At 46.4% G+C, this 14473-nt stretch overlaps 1 protein-coding gene across 1 annotated transcript in view; it reads right to left on the reverse strand.

Annotated features, from left to right (window-relative positions):
* The window catches only part of LOC103750784 (WD repeat-containing protein 87-like), a 32740-nt gene that overhangs the window by 10396 nt on the left and 7871 nt on the right, over positions 1-14473 (reverse strand). The window contains 1 exon segment of the mRNA XM_029556598.1: positions 6249-6761. Within this exon segment, the coding sequence (XP_029412458.1) occupies positions 6249-6761 (513 nt within the window).

Here is a 14473-nt window from a genome sequence, read left to right on the forward strand (position 1 = left end):
CTGTAAGCAGCATTCCTCCATGGCCTGTGCTCCAGCTCCTGCCTCCAGGTTCCTGCCCTGAGTTCCTACCTTGGGCTCCCTGATGAACTGTGTGCGACCTGGGAGATGTAAGACAAATAAACCCTTTCCTTCCCAAGTTGGTACTGGTCAGAGTGTTTTGTCACAGCAATGAAGAACAAACTAAGACAGTCCTTTTTGTGGTGCACCTGCTGTCTCTCCAGGACCCTGGTCAGGCTTGCTTCCTGTCTTTTTTCTTTTCTTTCCTCTTTTTGTTCTGCTCTCTCCCTCCTATTATAAACCTTTTCCACCACTGCTATTAAGTCCCTAAGGTTCTTTTCTCCTAGTCTATCTAGAGACTACAACTTTTTCTTGATGTCGGGGGCTACCTGGTTAACGAAAGCAAACATCACAGTTTGGGCTGATTCCTCTGCTTCTGGGTCATACAGAGTGAACCACCAGAAGGCATCTTGTAACCTCTCTAAGTATGCAGCTGGGCTCTCTTCAGGCCCCTGCCTGACACCATAGACCTTAGACATATTGGTGGGTTTTCTAGCCGCCGCTTTGAGACCTGCTAGCAGAGTCTGGTGATAGACCAGGAGCCTCTCCTTACCTTCTGCCATGTTGTAGTCCCAGTTGGGATGGCTAGGGGGAAAGCTGGCATTAATGATGCCTGGGTCTGTGGTAGGGTCCCCAGTGGGGCCCGGAACCAATTTCCGGGCTGCCTCCAGGATCCTGTTTCACTCCTCAGTAGTGAACAGGACACTCAGGAGCTGGTGGCAATCGTCCCAGGTGGGCTGGTGAGTGAAAAGAACAGTTTCCAATAAGTTAATCAAGTCCCTGGGGTTTTCAGAGAAAGGTGCATTCTGTGAGCACCAATTGTAAAGATCACTGGTGGCAAAGGGCCAGTAATGAAAAGGCTGATTGCCCTCTCTGTCTGGGGGCCCGGCTGGCTGGAGGGGGAGGACAACTGTGTCAGGCTGGAGGGCTGCCCCCCTCCTGCTCCTTGTGGCCTGTGCAGGCCCCTGCGGGAGCGATGGTGGTTCCTCAGAGTTAAGAGGCGGGGTCTGCACTTGTGGCGCTGTTGGCGGGATGCTAGTCTGAGGGGAGTAGGGCAGGGGAAAGATGTCGCTCTCCTCCGTGCCTCCCTGGAGAATGGGTTTCTCTGCCGCCTTTGGTCTGAGAGGGAGAAACTGCAAAGTTGGGGGGGGACAACAAGATTAACTGGGGGAAGAAAGGACTTGACCCAGGCAGGGGGGGCCGTCAGGTCGCTCGATGAGGCCCTGCCAGATTACGATGTACAGAATCTGGTCCTGGTGGCCTGTTCGTGGGCGGAAGACATGGTCCTCTACTCTGGAAATCAAACTCAGGTGTAAAAGTCCCTTCAGGGGGCCATCCAACATTTAAAGAGGGCCAATCAACCGAACATAAACTTGTCCATTTCTTCTTTTTTACATCTACACTATTGTTATGGGCAATTGTCTTAACGTCCCCCCAGTGGACTAGCATAAGATCGAGAGGGGAAGATGGGGTGTTGCCCATAGTATTCGTCAGTCCTGTCCATTTCATCAACAAAGAAATTAGAACAAGGAGCACAAGACACAGGAACGACACAGAGAAACAAAGGGCCCAGAATAAGCTGCCGGGGCTTTCAGATGGTCTGGACTCTCGGCCGGGTGAGTTCCCCAGCTCTATTATGCCAAAGACCATATGGATAGGATGCATGTGTCCCAACAGGGTCGTGAAGTCCTCTGAGGTTTCAGACGGACTAGTGTCCTGGTGGGGCGTCTGATGAGCAGCACCCACCCACCCCGAGGATGGGGACGTCTCCCGAATCCTCCAGGTTGCCTTGTGAGAGTTTCAGTGACAAAGAAAAACTGAGATCAGATGGCCATGACCAAAGTGAAAGTATAGAGAAGACAGGCACACGCACAATTTACAAAAACTTACCCGGCTGGTTGATCACAAACCTTTTGGGGTCGGTTCCTCTGAGGGGGGCATCCTCTGGGGGGATCCCAGACGAGCCCCCAAATGTTGTACCTCATCCACTGCACCCCCAAAAGACCACCGAGGACCCAACACACCAAAATGCAAAAGCAAGGTTTATAGTTTATTCGGGCTTAAGCTCGGGCTCTCAGACCGCACCAATATAACGGAACTGTTATATTTCTTCCCCCTGGGTGGGGGAAGAAAAGGCTCTTTATAGGTTAGAGACAAAGGGAGGAGGTGAATAACAGTGTCACTTTGTGGTTGGTCCAAGAGTCCTGCTCGCGCCAACACACCTTTGAACTGATCGGTTGTACAGGATGCAGTCATGGAGATATTTTTTTTTGGCAGGTGTTGTTATCAGGGTTGTGGAATGTGCTGGCTGTCTCTGTGGTCAGGAGTCTTTATTTTTACTCTATAGAGCAGTGTTCATACCCGGGTTTATCTAATCTATAGTTTCCTGGAAGGGGAACAGCAGGGGAGGAGTAGCAACAGGTGTGCATTTCAAGCATTACACAGAAGCTGAAAAGAGCAATCAGTGTGGTGTTGGGAGGGGTTGAATGAGGGGGATCTCTGGGTCCTACAGTCACCACCTGCAGTCTTTCCTCATTGGTTTTTCTCCCGTCCTCAACAAGATGGCTCCTCTTGGTCTTAAGGACCTTCCTTATGAAGGTCAATTTCTTTTCTCCCTGGGACAATTCATCCTCTTCTTTCAGCATGTCTGCCTCTTCTGTGTTCTTTTTTCCTTTCTTGTTTCTATCCTTACTTGTTCACTGGCTGTGAGCTTTCCCCCAACACTCTGCCTCTTTTCCCTAGCCAGTTCTCTGCCTTCTGGACTCAGTCTCTTTTTTTCCTTGGCTTCTTCCTTTTTTTCCTGAAACCGTTTTTCCACTTTACCAGGCTGCCTCTCTTTTATGAAGGTCAGTTTCTCTTCTTCCAAGACCAATTGTTTTTTCCGTTTAATCTCTTTCCCTTTCTCACTGGGTGGCCTCTCCTTCTCACTTGGTGGCCTCTCTTTCTCTCTGTGTGGCCTCCCTTTCTCTCTCTGTATGGCCTCTTTCTCTCTGTGTGGCCTCTCTTTCTGTGTGGCCTCTCTCTCTGTGTGGCCTCTCTTTCTCTCTGTGTGGCCTCTCTTTCTCTCTCTCTGTGGCCTCTCTCTGTGGCCTCTTTCTCTCTGTATGGCCTCTCTTTCTCTCTGTGTGGCCCCTCTCTCTGTCGCCTGTCTTTTTCTCTCTGTGGTCTCTCTTTCTGTGTGGCCTCTCTCTCTCTCCTCTCTCTGTGGCCTGTCTTTTTCTCTCTGTGGTCTCTCTCTCTGTGTGGCCTCTCTCTCTCTGTGGCCTCTCTCTCTGTGTGGCCTCTTTTTCTCTCTGTGTGGCTCTCTCTGTCTGTGTGGCCTCTCTCTCTCTCTCTGTGGCCTCTCTCTCTGTGTGGCCTCTTTTTCTCTCTGTGTGGCTCTCTCTGTCTGTGTGGCCTCTCTCTCTCTCTCTGTGGCCTCTCTCTCTGTGTGGCCTCTTTTTCTCTCTGTGTGGCTCTCTCTGTCTGTGTGGCCTCTCTCTCTCTCTCTGTGGCCTCTCTCTCTGTGTGGCCTCTTTTTCTCTCTGTGTGGCTCTCTCTGTCTGTGTGGCCTCTCTCTCTCTCTCTGTGGCCTCTCTCTCCATATGGCCTCTCTTTCTCTCTGTGTGGCCTCTCTCTCTCTGTGGCCTCTCTTTCTCTCTGGCCTCTCTCTGTGGCCTCTTTCTCTCTGTGTGTGGCCTCTCTCTCTGTGGCTTCTCTTTCTCTGTGTGGCCTCTCTCTGTGTGTGGCCTCTCTCTCTCTCTCTGTGGCCTCTCTCTCCATATGGCCTCTCTTTCTCTCTGTGTGGCCTCTCTTTCTCTCTGTGTGGCCTCTCTCTCTCTCTCTGTGGCCTCTCTTTCTCTCTGTGTGGCCTCTCTCTGTGTGTGGCCTCTCTTTCTCTCTGTGTGGCCTCTCTTTCTCTCTCTCTATGGCCTCTCTCTCTCTGTGGCCTCTCTTTCTCTCTGTGTGGCTTCTCTTTCTCTCTCTCTCTATGGCCTCTCTTTCTCTCTCTCTGTGGCCTCTCTCTCTCTGTGGCCTCTTTCTCTCTGTATGGCCTCTCTTTCTCTCTGTGTGGCCTCTCTTTCTCTCTGTGTGGCCTCTCTCTGTGTGTGGCCTCTCTCTCTGTGGCCTGTCTTTCTCTCTCTGTGGGCTCTCTCTCTCTGTGGGGCCTCTCTTTCTCTCTGTGGCCTCTCTTTCTGTGTGTGGCCTCTCTCTCTGTGGCCTGTCTTTCTCTCTCTGTGTTCTCTCTCTCTCTCTGTGGCCTCTCTTTCTCTCTCTCTCTCTCTGTGGCCTCTCTTTCTGTGTGGCCTCTCTCTCTCTGTGGCCTCTTTCTCTCTGTGTGGCCTCTCTCTGTGGCTTCTCTTTCTCTCTGTGTGTGGCCTCTCTCTCTGTGACTTCTCTTTCTCTCTGTGTGTGGCCTCTCTCTCTCTGTGGCCTCTCTTTCTCTCTGTGGCCTCTCTCTCTCTCTGTGGCCTCTCTTTCTCTCTCTGTGTGGCCTCTCTCTCTGTGTGGCCTCTCTTTCTCTCTGTGTGTGTGTGTCTCTCTCTCTGTGACCTCTCTGTGTGGCCTTTCTCTCTGTGTGTGGCCTCTCTTTCTCTCTGTGTGGCCCCTCTCTCTCTGTGGACTCTCTTTCTCTCTGGTGGCCTCTCTCTCTCTCTCTGTATGGCTGTTAGGGAAAGAGGAATTTACTGCTTGGTTGAATTTACTGCTTGTAACTGATTAACTCAACTGGAGACACAGGCATTGGAGATAGGGGCAAGTGCTGCAGCCCCTGGAGCCTGACCTGTCTCATCTGTGTCATGTCACGTAGGCATGTCTGCTTACACAAGATAACGGAAGGGTTGCACCAGGCACATACCACCCACCCTTCCCCGATTGAGACACCTGAAGGGAGTTGTAACATTTTTCTTGTTTTAAAGTTATTAATTTGTGAAATGCTTGCTTTGAAACTATTGGTTGTATAAAAGTGGGCTTTTGTGTAACGGTAGTGGGAGCCTATATAATCTTTCGATGACCTGGGGAGGCAGGAGGGATGCAGTTAAGGTCTCAAGGAAACAGGGACCGAGTGGGCTGGCCTAATAAAACTGCTTGATTTTTGCATCTCCATACTCATGCATTTGTTCTCCTGAAGAGACCCACTGAGTCATGGACCCTAACATGGCCTCTCTTTCTCTCTCTCTGTGTGGCCTCTCTCTCTGTGTGGCCTCTCTCTCTCTCTGTGTGGCCTCTCTCTCTCTGTATGGCCTCTCTCTCTCTATGTATGGCCTCTCTCTCTCTCTGTGTGGCCTCTCTCTGTGTGTGGCCTCTCTCTCTCTGTGTGGCCTCTCTCTCTCTATGTATGGCCTCTCTCTCTCTGTGTGGCCTCTCTCTCTCTGTATGGCCTCTCTCTCTCTCTATGTATGGCCTCTCTCTCTCTCTCTGTGTGGCCTCTCTCTGTGTGTGGCCTCTCTCTCTCTCTGTGTGGCCTCTCTCTCTCTATGTATGGCCTCTCTCTCTCTCTGTGTGGCCTCTCTTTCTGTGTGGGCTCTCTCTCTCTGTGGCCTCTCTTTCCCTTTCTCACGCTGTAGTGTCTCTTTCTGGACCACTTTTTCCACTTGTAGAGCTGGGTTCTGTCTTTTCTCGGCCCCCTTTGTCTTCCCCAGTAGCTTCCTTACCATTCCCCTCTTTCTTTGCTTGCATCTCTTTGGCCTTGGCCTGTTTCCCTTTTTCTTTGTGCATTTTCTTAGAATCCTCCATTATATTTTCCTCTTCGGGGCCTAGTATTAAATTTTCTCTTTGCCATAGTTTTACTCGCTCAGGCGCTTCCTCCACTGTTTGAGTCAGTCTCGCCCTCAGCATGGATAATCTCTCTTGCTCAGCTCTCCATTTTTTCTCTTCCTGGGTCTCTTCTTTCTTCACCTCCCTGACCTGTGCCCCCTCTTCTTCCCAGAACTCTTGTGTCTCTCTCCATTATCACTTCCTCTTTCTGCACCCATCTCTCTTCTTTCTGAATTTCCCTTTCCTCTTTCCAGAGAGGCCTAACTTCTTCTGGCAACTTCCTCATTTCCTCCAATTCTTCACCCTCTTCTGGTTTCTTTTTTTCCTGTGCCAAATGTTTTTGCTCCTTGACCTCACCCTCCTCTTCCTGCTCTTCCCTCTCCTTCTGGTCTTGTTTCTCCTGTTCAACCTCTTCTCTGACTTGTTTATCAAGCTCTTTTTCCTCTTCTACAGACCATTTCTTTGTTGGGGCCGAGATATCCTCTTCCTCTGCCGGGCTCTCCCTTTCTGATGTTTCTTCACTTTCTTCCCTTTCTTCCTCGGACAGTTCATCCTCTTCGCTAGACAAATAATCCTGGGCCCCCAGGTCAAGTTCCCAGTCCTTTTCCTCCTCTTCCTCCATTCCCCAGCTGGGCTCCTGCTCTTCCTGGAGCAGTTTCTTCCATTTTCCAACTCCTTCCTCTAAGTCCTCCTCTTCTCCAGCTTGTTCCTGTTCTTTCCCAGTCAGTCCCTCCCCTTCCGGTCCCAGCCTCTTCCCTTCAGTTCCTTCTCTGGGAACAGTGTCCTCTCTTGCCTGGCCCTTATGCTCTCCTCTTGGGCTTCCATCATCTTTTCCAAACTCCGTGTTCTCTTCTCTGGGGATGGTGTCCCCTCTTTCCAGGTCATTTTCCTTCCTTTTCCAAGTGATTTCTTCTTTTGCCATACTTTCTTTTTTCCAAGAACTAACTTCTGGTCTTCTGTGGTTAACTCTTGTGGGAGAGTAGGGATTCTTTTTCCTGTGTCACTTTTTATTCTGGGTGGGTTGGTTTCTTTTCTCCTTTTATCAGTTTTTTCTTTTGTTGCATTTTTTCCCTCAGGCTTTATCAATTTCTCTTTATCCTCGGGCTTCAACAATTTCTTTTTCCTCAGACTTTATCGATTTCTTTTTTCCCTCAATTATTTCCCTTTTTCGTTTGCTTGGTTTCCTTACTGTTGGCTTAAGTTTCCTTTTCTCTGAGATGCAATAATCTACGAAATCCATTTTCTTGCCCTTCAGAGGAATTGCCACAATTTTTTCCAGCATTCTTTCATTCCCCTCTTTGATAGCTCTCAGTATCCCTTCATCCTTGACAGCCTTTTTAGCCATCTTTCTTCTAATGACAGATGCTCCCTCTGCATCTTCATGTGATTCTGATCGCAATGTCCTTGAGGCCTGTAGACCTGGACAGATCTCTTTGAAGAGCTCCTAGCTAGGGTGTTCATCAGCGAGCACCATATGAGCCAAGCCCACCAGTTCTTTACCCAGATCCCTTTCCATTCCTGGATGAGAACTTGCTAGTCTTGAAGTGACAGGGTAGCAAATATCATCTCACCAAGACCTTCTGTCTGACATGCTCATATGCCCAGGGGTCCCAGCTAAACTATGACTAGCATGTTGCGGTCTCTGTGTCCTTTTCTGGCTCAAAAGCATTGACCTTTCTGACCTCTCCCTCAGGCCCCCTGCCCCTTTCCTCTGTGAGATGATCTGAGACCTTTTCCTCTTCCCACTCCAACTGTGCTGCTTTGGGCTCTTTCTTCAATGTTTGTTTCAAAAGCTTTTTAAAGTGTTCTTTTCTTTTCTTTTTAATGATCCCTTCTTGGCCACCTTTTATGTGACGTTGATCTGTGACTCCAGTGGCTGCCGAGACCTCCATTACAGCACCATCCTGGGATTTGGCAGAGCTGAGTGGCTACTCTGGCTTTAAGGAAACATCCTGGGTATGAGTTTTCATGAATTTCCTGGGCTTTCTTTGTTCACCTGTATCTTCTGAAGGCGCTAACATGGAGCTAACTTTTTGTAATTCTGTCTTTTTGGTCCTCTTGGATATTTTCAGGGTCCTTTTAACTGCAAAAATATTAAGAGAGAAATAGTTAAGAAAATGTAGAGACCATGATGGTAGAAGCTGTGTTCTCATAACCAAACTCTTTTTTACATAATGTCCTTGTAAGCTTAGGACATTTGAAGTTTCCTCTTGTTTTACCCACTAGACATCTTGAAGTGCAGCTCTGATGTTTTGCTACCCAGTGATGTTTTATTGCTCTGTAATAGCTTGAAGCTCTGTGATGTTTTCTAACTAACCATGTCTAACTACTGATAAAAGAAAAAAAACTAAGCTGGGTGTGGTGGTGCATGCCTTTAGTCCCAGTGGATCTTTGTGAGATTGAGGCCAGCCTGCTCTACCTTGCCAAGTTCCAAGGCAGCTGGGGCTACAGGAAGACCCTGTCTCAAAAAAAAAGACCAGAGAAAAAGAAGAAAGGAGAACTCCCCAAATGGGCTAATAGGCACCTGGTCCAATTAGTCTAACAAAAACATAGCTCAAACACGACATATCTAAACTTCTGCCAGTGATATAAGATTTTGTAAACTGCAATGGCTGTTTCACCAATTCCTAGCCCAATTTTGCTGGCCTAGCTATAGATCAAAAGGCAGCAGATATCCTGACCCATGCCTGGGATATCTACTTTGTAAGCTGAGACAACATGGCTCATCATGAAAAGAAGCATAGGGTGTCAGTCATAAAATGATGATGTGAAAAGACCTATGTATACTTACTAGTATGTTGCTCTGGGTCCAGAAAATCTTAAAGCCTTTATTACTAATTTTGGGACCACATGCATATGAAATTAAACAAGCTTTCAGAGTCTCTCCTGGATGAATGCTTGATCTCTTAGCTGTTAGAAGAATTTTCTTCCGTAACAGTGAAACTTTTTGTAAATAGGTTGAAATATGGAACTGTGATTAGAGATGCAAAGACAGAGGGAGCTGAGGCTGTAGAATTTACAAATGATCATGCTTTCATCCTATCATCTATATTCTAAAAAATAAGACCTTGGGGCTGGAGAGATGGCTCAGTGGTTAAGAACACTCGTTGTTCTTGCAGAAGATCCAGGTTCGAATCCCAGCACCCACATGGCAGCTAACAACTGTCTTTAACTCCAGTTCCAAAGGATCCGACAGCCTCCTCTGTCCTCCATGGGCATTGCATGACATGGGTGCATTTACCTACATGCAGGTAGGTAAATACTCATAAAATAAAAATAAAAATAAAAATAAAATAAAATAAAAAAAAAAAGACCTTGATACTTGTTGTCAGGTAGGCCGTTCTCTCTCTTTTCTTTCTTTCTTCCTTTCTTTCTTTCTATCTTCCTTTCTCTCTCTTCCTTTCTTTCTTTCTTCTTTCTTCCTTTCGACTACTTTCTGTGAATCAGACCCATTTAACTGTACCCACTGATATCCTTCTTTTGTTTGTTTGTTTGGAGACAGGATCTACCTAGTAGCCACAGCTGGTCTGGAACTCACTATGAAGACTATGCCGGCCTTGAACTCACAGAGATCTGTCTGCCTCTTCCTCTACTGGGATTAAAGGCATGTGCCACCACACCCAGCTTCCCACTGGGTATCCTTATATGAACCTTTGCCTTATTGGCCCTGTCTTAATAAGGTTGCCCCCCCAAAAGGCCCCACACATCAGCCCATGCATACTAATTTTTCTTCTGTTTGCTTGAACACATCTCTTTTTTTTCTTCAAATGAATGATCCTTTCAGTTTCTGCCAAAGGTAAGGCTGTTTGATCAGCAATGACCTCAAGTTCTCCACACTTCACTGAATCAAAAGAAAAACTAAGTGAACTGCTTCTGTGTGACAAGGTCAGGTTTTCCACGCCTTCACATGATCAAGCAGGCCCAGCGTTATCACTAGCTTGAATCCTCAGCAGATTGCTCAGAGAGGCTTCCCCGATCTTTTCCTTCCTCAAAAGAAGGAAAGAAAGACAGTACTGAGCTTGGGACAAGGCAAAGTTTAAAAAGAAAAGAAAAAGAGAGAAGAGAGGTGAGGAGGGGAAAGAGAAAGGAAAAAGTTACAAAGATTTATTTATTTAAAGATGGAGGCTGGAGAGATGGCTAAGAAGTTAAGAGCACTGGCTGCTCTTGCAAAGGACCTTGATTGGGTTTCCAGCACCCACGTGGTGGCTCATAACCACCAGTAACTCCAGTTCCAGGGGATCCAATGCCCTTTTCTGGCATCTGTGCACATTGCACAATACAGGGACACTTACAAACATGCAGACAAAACACTCGTAAACAAACGTAAGATTAAAATTTTTAATTTTTTTTTAAATGGAGTCTCAAAAAGACAAAAAAAAAAAAAAGGAGCTGAATGAAGCTGGGTGTGGTGGCGCACGGCTTTAGTCCCAGCACTCAGCAGCTGAATCTCTGTGAGTTCAAGGCCAGCCTGGTCTACATGATGGATCCAAAGCCCCAGAATAATAGATTTAAACTAAAATCCCCCAGGCCTGAGAAAAACTGTACAAGGAAGTAAAAATGAAAAATAATTCTGAATGCTAAGAACAAGCTGAGCTGACCTTTTTCATGCTCCTCTGCCCAAGTTGGAAATCATCCCAGAAATTCCCCCTACCTCTGCTTGGCACATAGCCACCGCTTTTCTGCTTGGCACATAGCGCTTGTTGCATCTCCTGATTTGACTGTGAACTGAGCTCTGGACTTCTATCCTCCGAGTGAGGTGGGAGTCCGTTTTGCAAAACGCCAATAAATCCTCATGCTTGTTGCATCTCCTGATTTGAGGACTGAGTTATTGGGGTGCGACCTCCCGTGAATGTAGGGTACCCCAGTCTGGGGGTCCTACATACAGAGCAAGCTCCAAGCCAGCTGAGGCTATGAGGAGACCCTGTCTCAAAAAGACCAACAACAACAAAAAAAAAGAAAGGGAGCTGAAGAGATGGCTCAGCAGTTAAGAGCACTGGCTGCTCTTAGAGGACCTGGGTTCAGTTCCCAGCACCCACATGGCAGCTCACAATTGTCTGTGAATTCAGTCTCGGGGGATGCAATGCCCTCTTCTGGCCTCTGTGGATACCAGGCATGCACATGGTACACATACACACATGCAGACAAAGCACACACATAAAAGAAAAATAAATAAACCTTTAAGAAAGTAAGACTCTCTCTCTGACAAACAGTGCCATAACTAAAGAACCTTTGGGGGTTTGGTGTCATTTGCCATTTTTTCTGAAAGCACAATTCACCAAAAGCATGTGTTTTTGCTCTTTGGAATTACTAGAAAAATGCCTTTAGAGAAGAGAATTTTTTTTGAGTCAAGGTTTCCTTGTAGCCCCAGATGGCCTGTAGACCAGAATAGCCTCCATCTCACAGAACTCCACCTGATTCTGTCTCCTAAGTGCTGGAATGAGAGGCGTGTGCCACCACACCCAGCACAACTTTTAAATTTATTTATTTATTTATTTATTTATTTATTTATTTATTATTTATTTATTTATTTTTGCCTTCAGAAATTGGAAGGAAAGGGTAAGGGAAAAGAATAGGTTGTGATCATGTTAGGCACATCTCATCACAGTGCCATTCCAAGGAAAAGCTCTGTCATTTCCTCGCTGGTTACCACTGCCTCTGAAATCTGCACATGCCATGGAGGAAGGAATCATCCTATTTCTAGTTACATCTTCTCTCTTAGGGTTTAATGCTGGCAAGTGGGTAACCTAAGTGTATGTCCAAGACTCATGAAGACTCCTAAAGCAATGGACCAAGCCCAAGAGCACACTTGAACCTGGGAATTCCCAGAGCCTTGCTTTTTTTAAAAAATTATTTATTTTTATTTTGATCTTTTTGAGACATGGTCTCCCTGTAGCTCCAGCTGGCCTTGAACTATGTAGACCAGGCTTGTCTCAATCACAGAGAATCCCCTGCCTCTGCCTCCCAAGTGCTGGGATTAAAGGTGTGTGCCGCCATGCCTGGCCTTTATTTATTATTTTTATTTTATGTGTTTGAGCGTAAGTGCACCCGTATCATGCAGTTTGCATGAGGGTCAGAAGAGGGTGTCAGATACCTTGGAACTGGAGTAACAGATGGCTGTTAGCCACCATGTGGGTGTTGGGAACTGAACCCAGGTCCTCTGCAAGGGCAGCCAGTGCTTTTGAGCCATCTCTCCAGTCCCCTAGCCCCCCTCCCTTTTTTTTTAGCTCAAAATTTGAGAAACGAAGGAGCCCTTCACCAGGAAACTTTTATATATTCAGATTTTTCCTTGGAATTTCCAGGTACTCATAGACTCTTTTAGGACCTGTGACTCACATTTGAAATTCCTGCTCTGATTAGCATTGGTCATCACATCCTGACCTTGCTTGTTTTCTGATCTGATACCCTGTAGAAGACTGAAGCTTGCCAGGTCATTTGCTTCCCTTTAAGAACAGAGTGACAGTGTTCTCTCTGTATTATCTATACTGGGGAAATGCCCACTGTTGTTTCTCTTGGGCTTCAGGAATTTCCAGGTGTCCAAAGACTAGCCCTTTCCTAAAAACCCAGGTCAGAACCGGGCTTGGAGGCTTTCTCCTATAATCCCATCTTATGGGTGGCTGAGGTAGGAGCATCTCAGGCTTCAGAGAGTGTTCCAGGCCAGTTTATATTGCATGATGAGATGCTGTCTCAGAAAACAAAACAACCCACCAAACAAGCAAAATAATCTGAAAAAAGAAAAGAAACCCACAGCAGAAAGAAGTGAACCATATTCTTGATGCTCATGGCTCGGCATGGCTTTTTAGGTCCTAGACAGGAAACTTAGTTGGCCCCTACTTCAGACCCAAGCACGTTTATACTAAGTGTCCTCCACCCTGTCCTGAGTCAGACTGTCTCCCCACATCCCCTGGGAAGAGGGAAAAACAACAAGCTGCTAAGAGTATTAAAAGTATTGTGCCCTGGGCTGGAGAACTGGCTCAGAGGCTGAGAGCCCTAGCTGCTCTTACCGAGGACCTGGGCTTCAGTTCCCAGCATCCACATGGCAACTCATAACTATCTGGAACTCCAGTTCCAGGGGATCCAATGCCCTCTTCTGGTCTCCATGGGTAATGCATGCACATGGCATACTTACATACATGCAGACAAAAACACTCAAACACTAAAAATAAATACTAATTAATTTTTGAAAAAGCATTGTGCCCTTGAAAACAGTTAAAAGGTAAAGTATTGCCAACAGAGGTTAGTATTGCTTATCCCATAATGTAAAAATGCCCACAGTGTGAAAGAGAAGCCGAAAGCTCATCCACAGAAACAATGTTCTGCTCTGCTCTGTCTGGAACTCTAGATCAGGAACCCCAGCATAACTGAGTCCTTCCCTAGGTGATTTCTACTGGATAATGTGAGCCCCTGGTTGAATAATGTCAGCTGTCTGTTGCTATTTGCTCAATTAATTGGAAGCCTCACCCAAGGGGACACTGCTCTGCCAGGGCTCTCTCAGTCTGAACTCCAGCTGGTTGCCTCAACAGGGCTTACCCAGTCGATTGCTGCTAGATGTTTACAAGCCACCATGACATGTTATCTTTGGTTTACCCTCTCAACTGGGATGCTCTGAACACCCGGCTTCGTGATGTTTTGTTGCTTTTCTCTGTCTACTACTTGCTATTAATTCTTTTGCCTTTTACTTGCTATTTACTTAATAAAACCACTCATTCAAAGCCCCCCCCCAAAAAAAAGAAAAGAAAAGAAACATGGGTATCATAGGTCATTCTCCAGACCATACAAAACAGGTCTTTTTCTTACATATCCTGGACTCAGAAGTCTGGCCCTTTGTCCTGATGATGATATAACAGCAACACTTTCAGGATATTAATCTTTAAAAACAAACGCATACCTGTAGTCCCAGCACTCAGGAGGCAGAGGCAGGCGGATTTCTGTGAGTTCAAGGCCAGCCTGGTCTACATAGTGAGTTCCAGGACAGCTGGGGCTACAGGGAGACCCTGTCTCAAAAAGACAAAAAAAAAAAAAGTGATTCTGATGCTGTTTGCTTTTCATCACTTGTAAATAGGACTTTTGTCTAGTCTCTCTATGGACTCATTTTGCAATTGAAGAAACTGGTGAAGATGTGCCAGTCCCCAGTTATGCTGAAAACATGTCTCACCATTATTTCCCTTGGTTATATTAGATCAGCTCTGCTGCAATTTTGGCTCATGAAGCCCTCAAAAACATAGCTGTGAAATTTAGTTAGTGGTATAATCAATTTTTTAGATTTATTTATTTTATATATTATGTGTATAAGTGTTTAGTCTGCATATATATACATGAACCGTGTGAGTGCAGTGTTGGTGGACGCCAGAAGAGGGTGTCAGATCCCCTGGAGTGAGAGGTCTTACAGATGATTGTTAGCTGCCATGTGGGTGCTGGAAATTGTACCTGGGTCCTCTGCAAGAGCAGCCAGTGCTCTTAACCACTGAACCATCTCGCCAGCCCCTAACCATCTTTTATGTGCCAGTTATGAGGTAACTGGGTTACTGGTTTCAGAGTTAACCTGCCAGGATTAGATACTGTAGGCATTACTCTCTCCTATTGTAGTGTAACTTTGTAAAATCAGATTATCTAAAAATGATATATTGCTGGGGTTCAGTTCTGTGGGCAATGCACAACATTCAGGCAATACACTCAAACAAAT

The sequence above is a fragment of the Nannospalax galili genome, unplaced genomic scaffold (assembly GCF_000622305.1).
Source record: "Nannospalax galili isolate Female #2095 unplaced genomic scaffold, S.galili_v1.0 scaffold886, whole genome shotgun sequence".
Lineage (NCBI taxonomy): Eukaryota > Metazoa > Chordata > Mammalia > Rodentia > Spalacidae > Nannospalax > Nannospalax galili.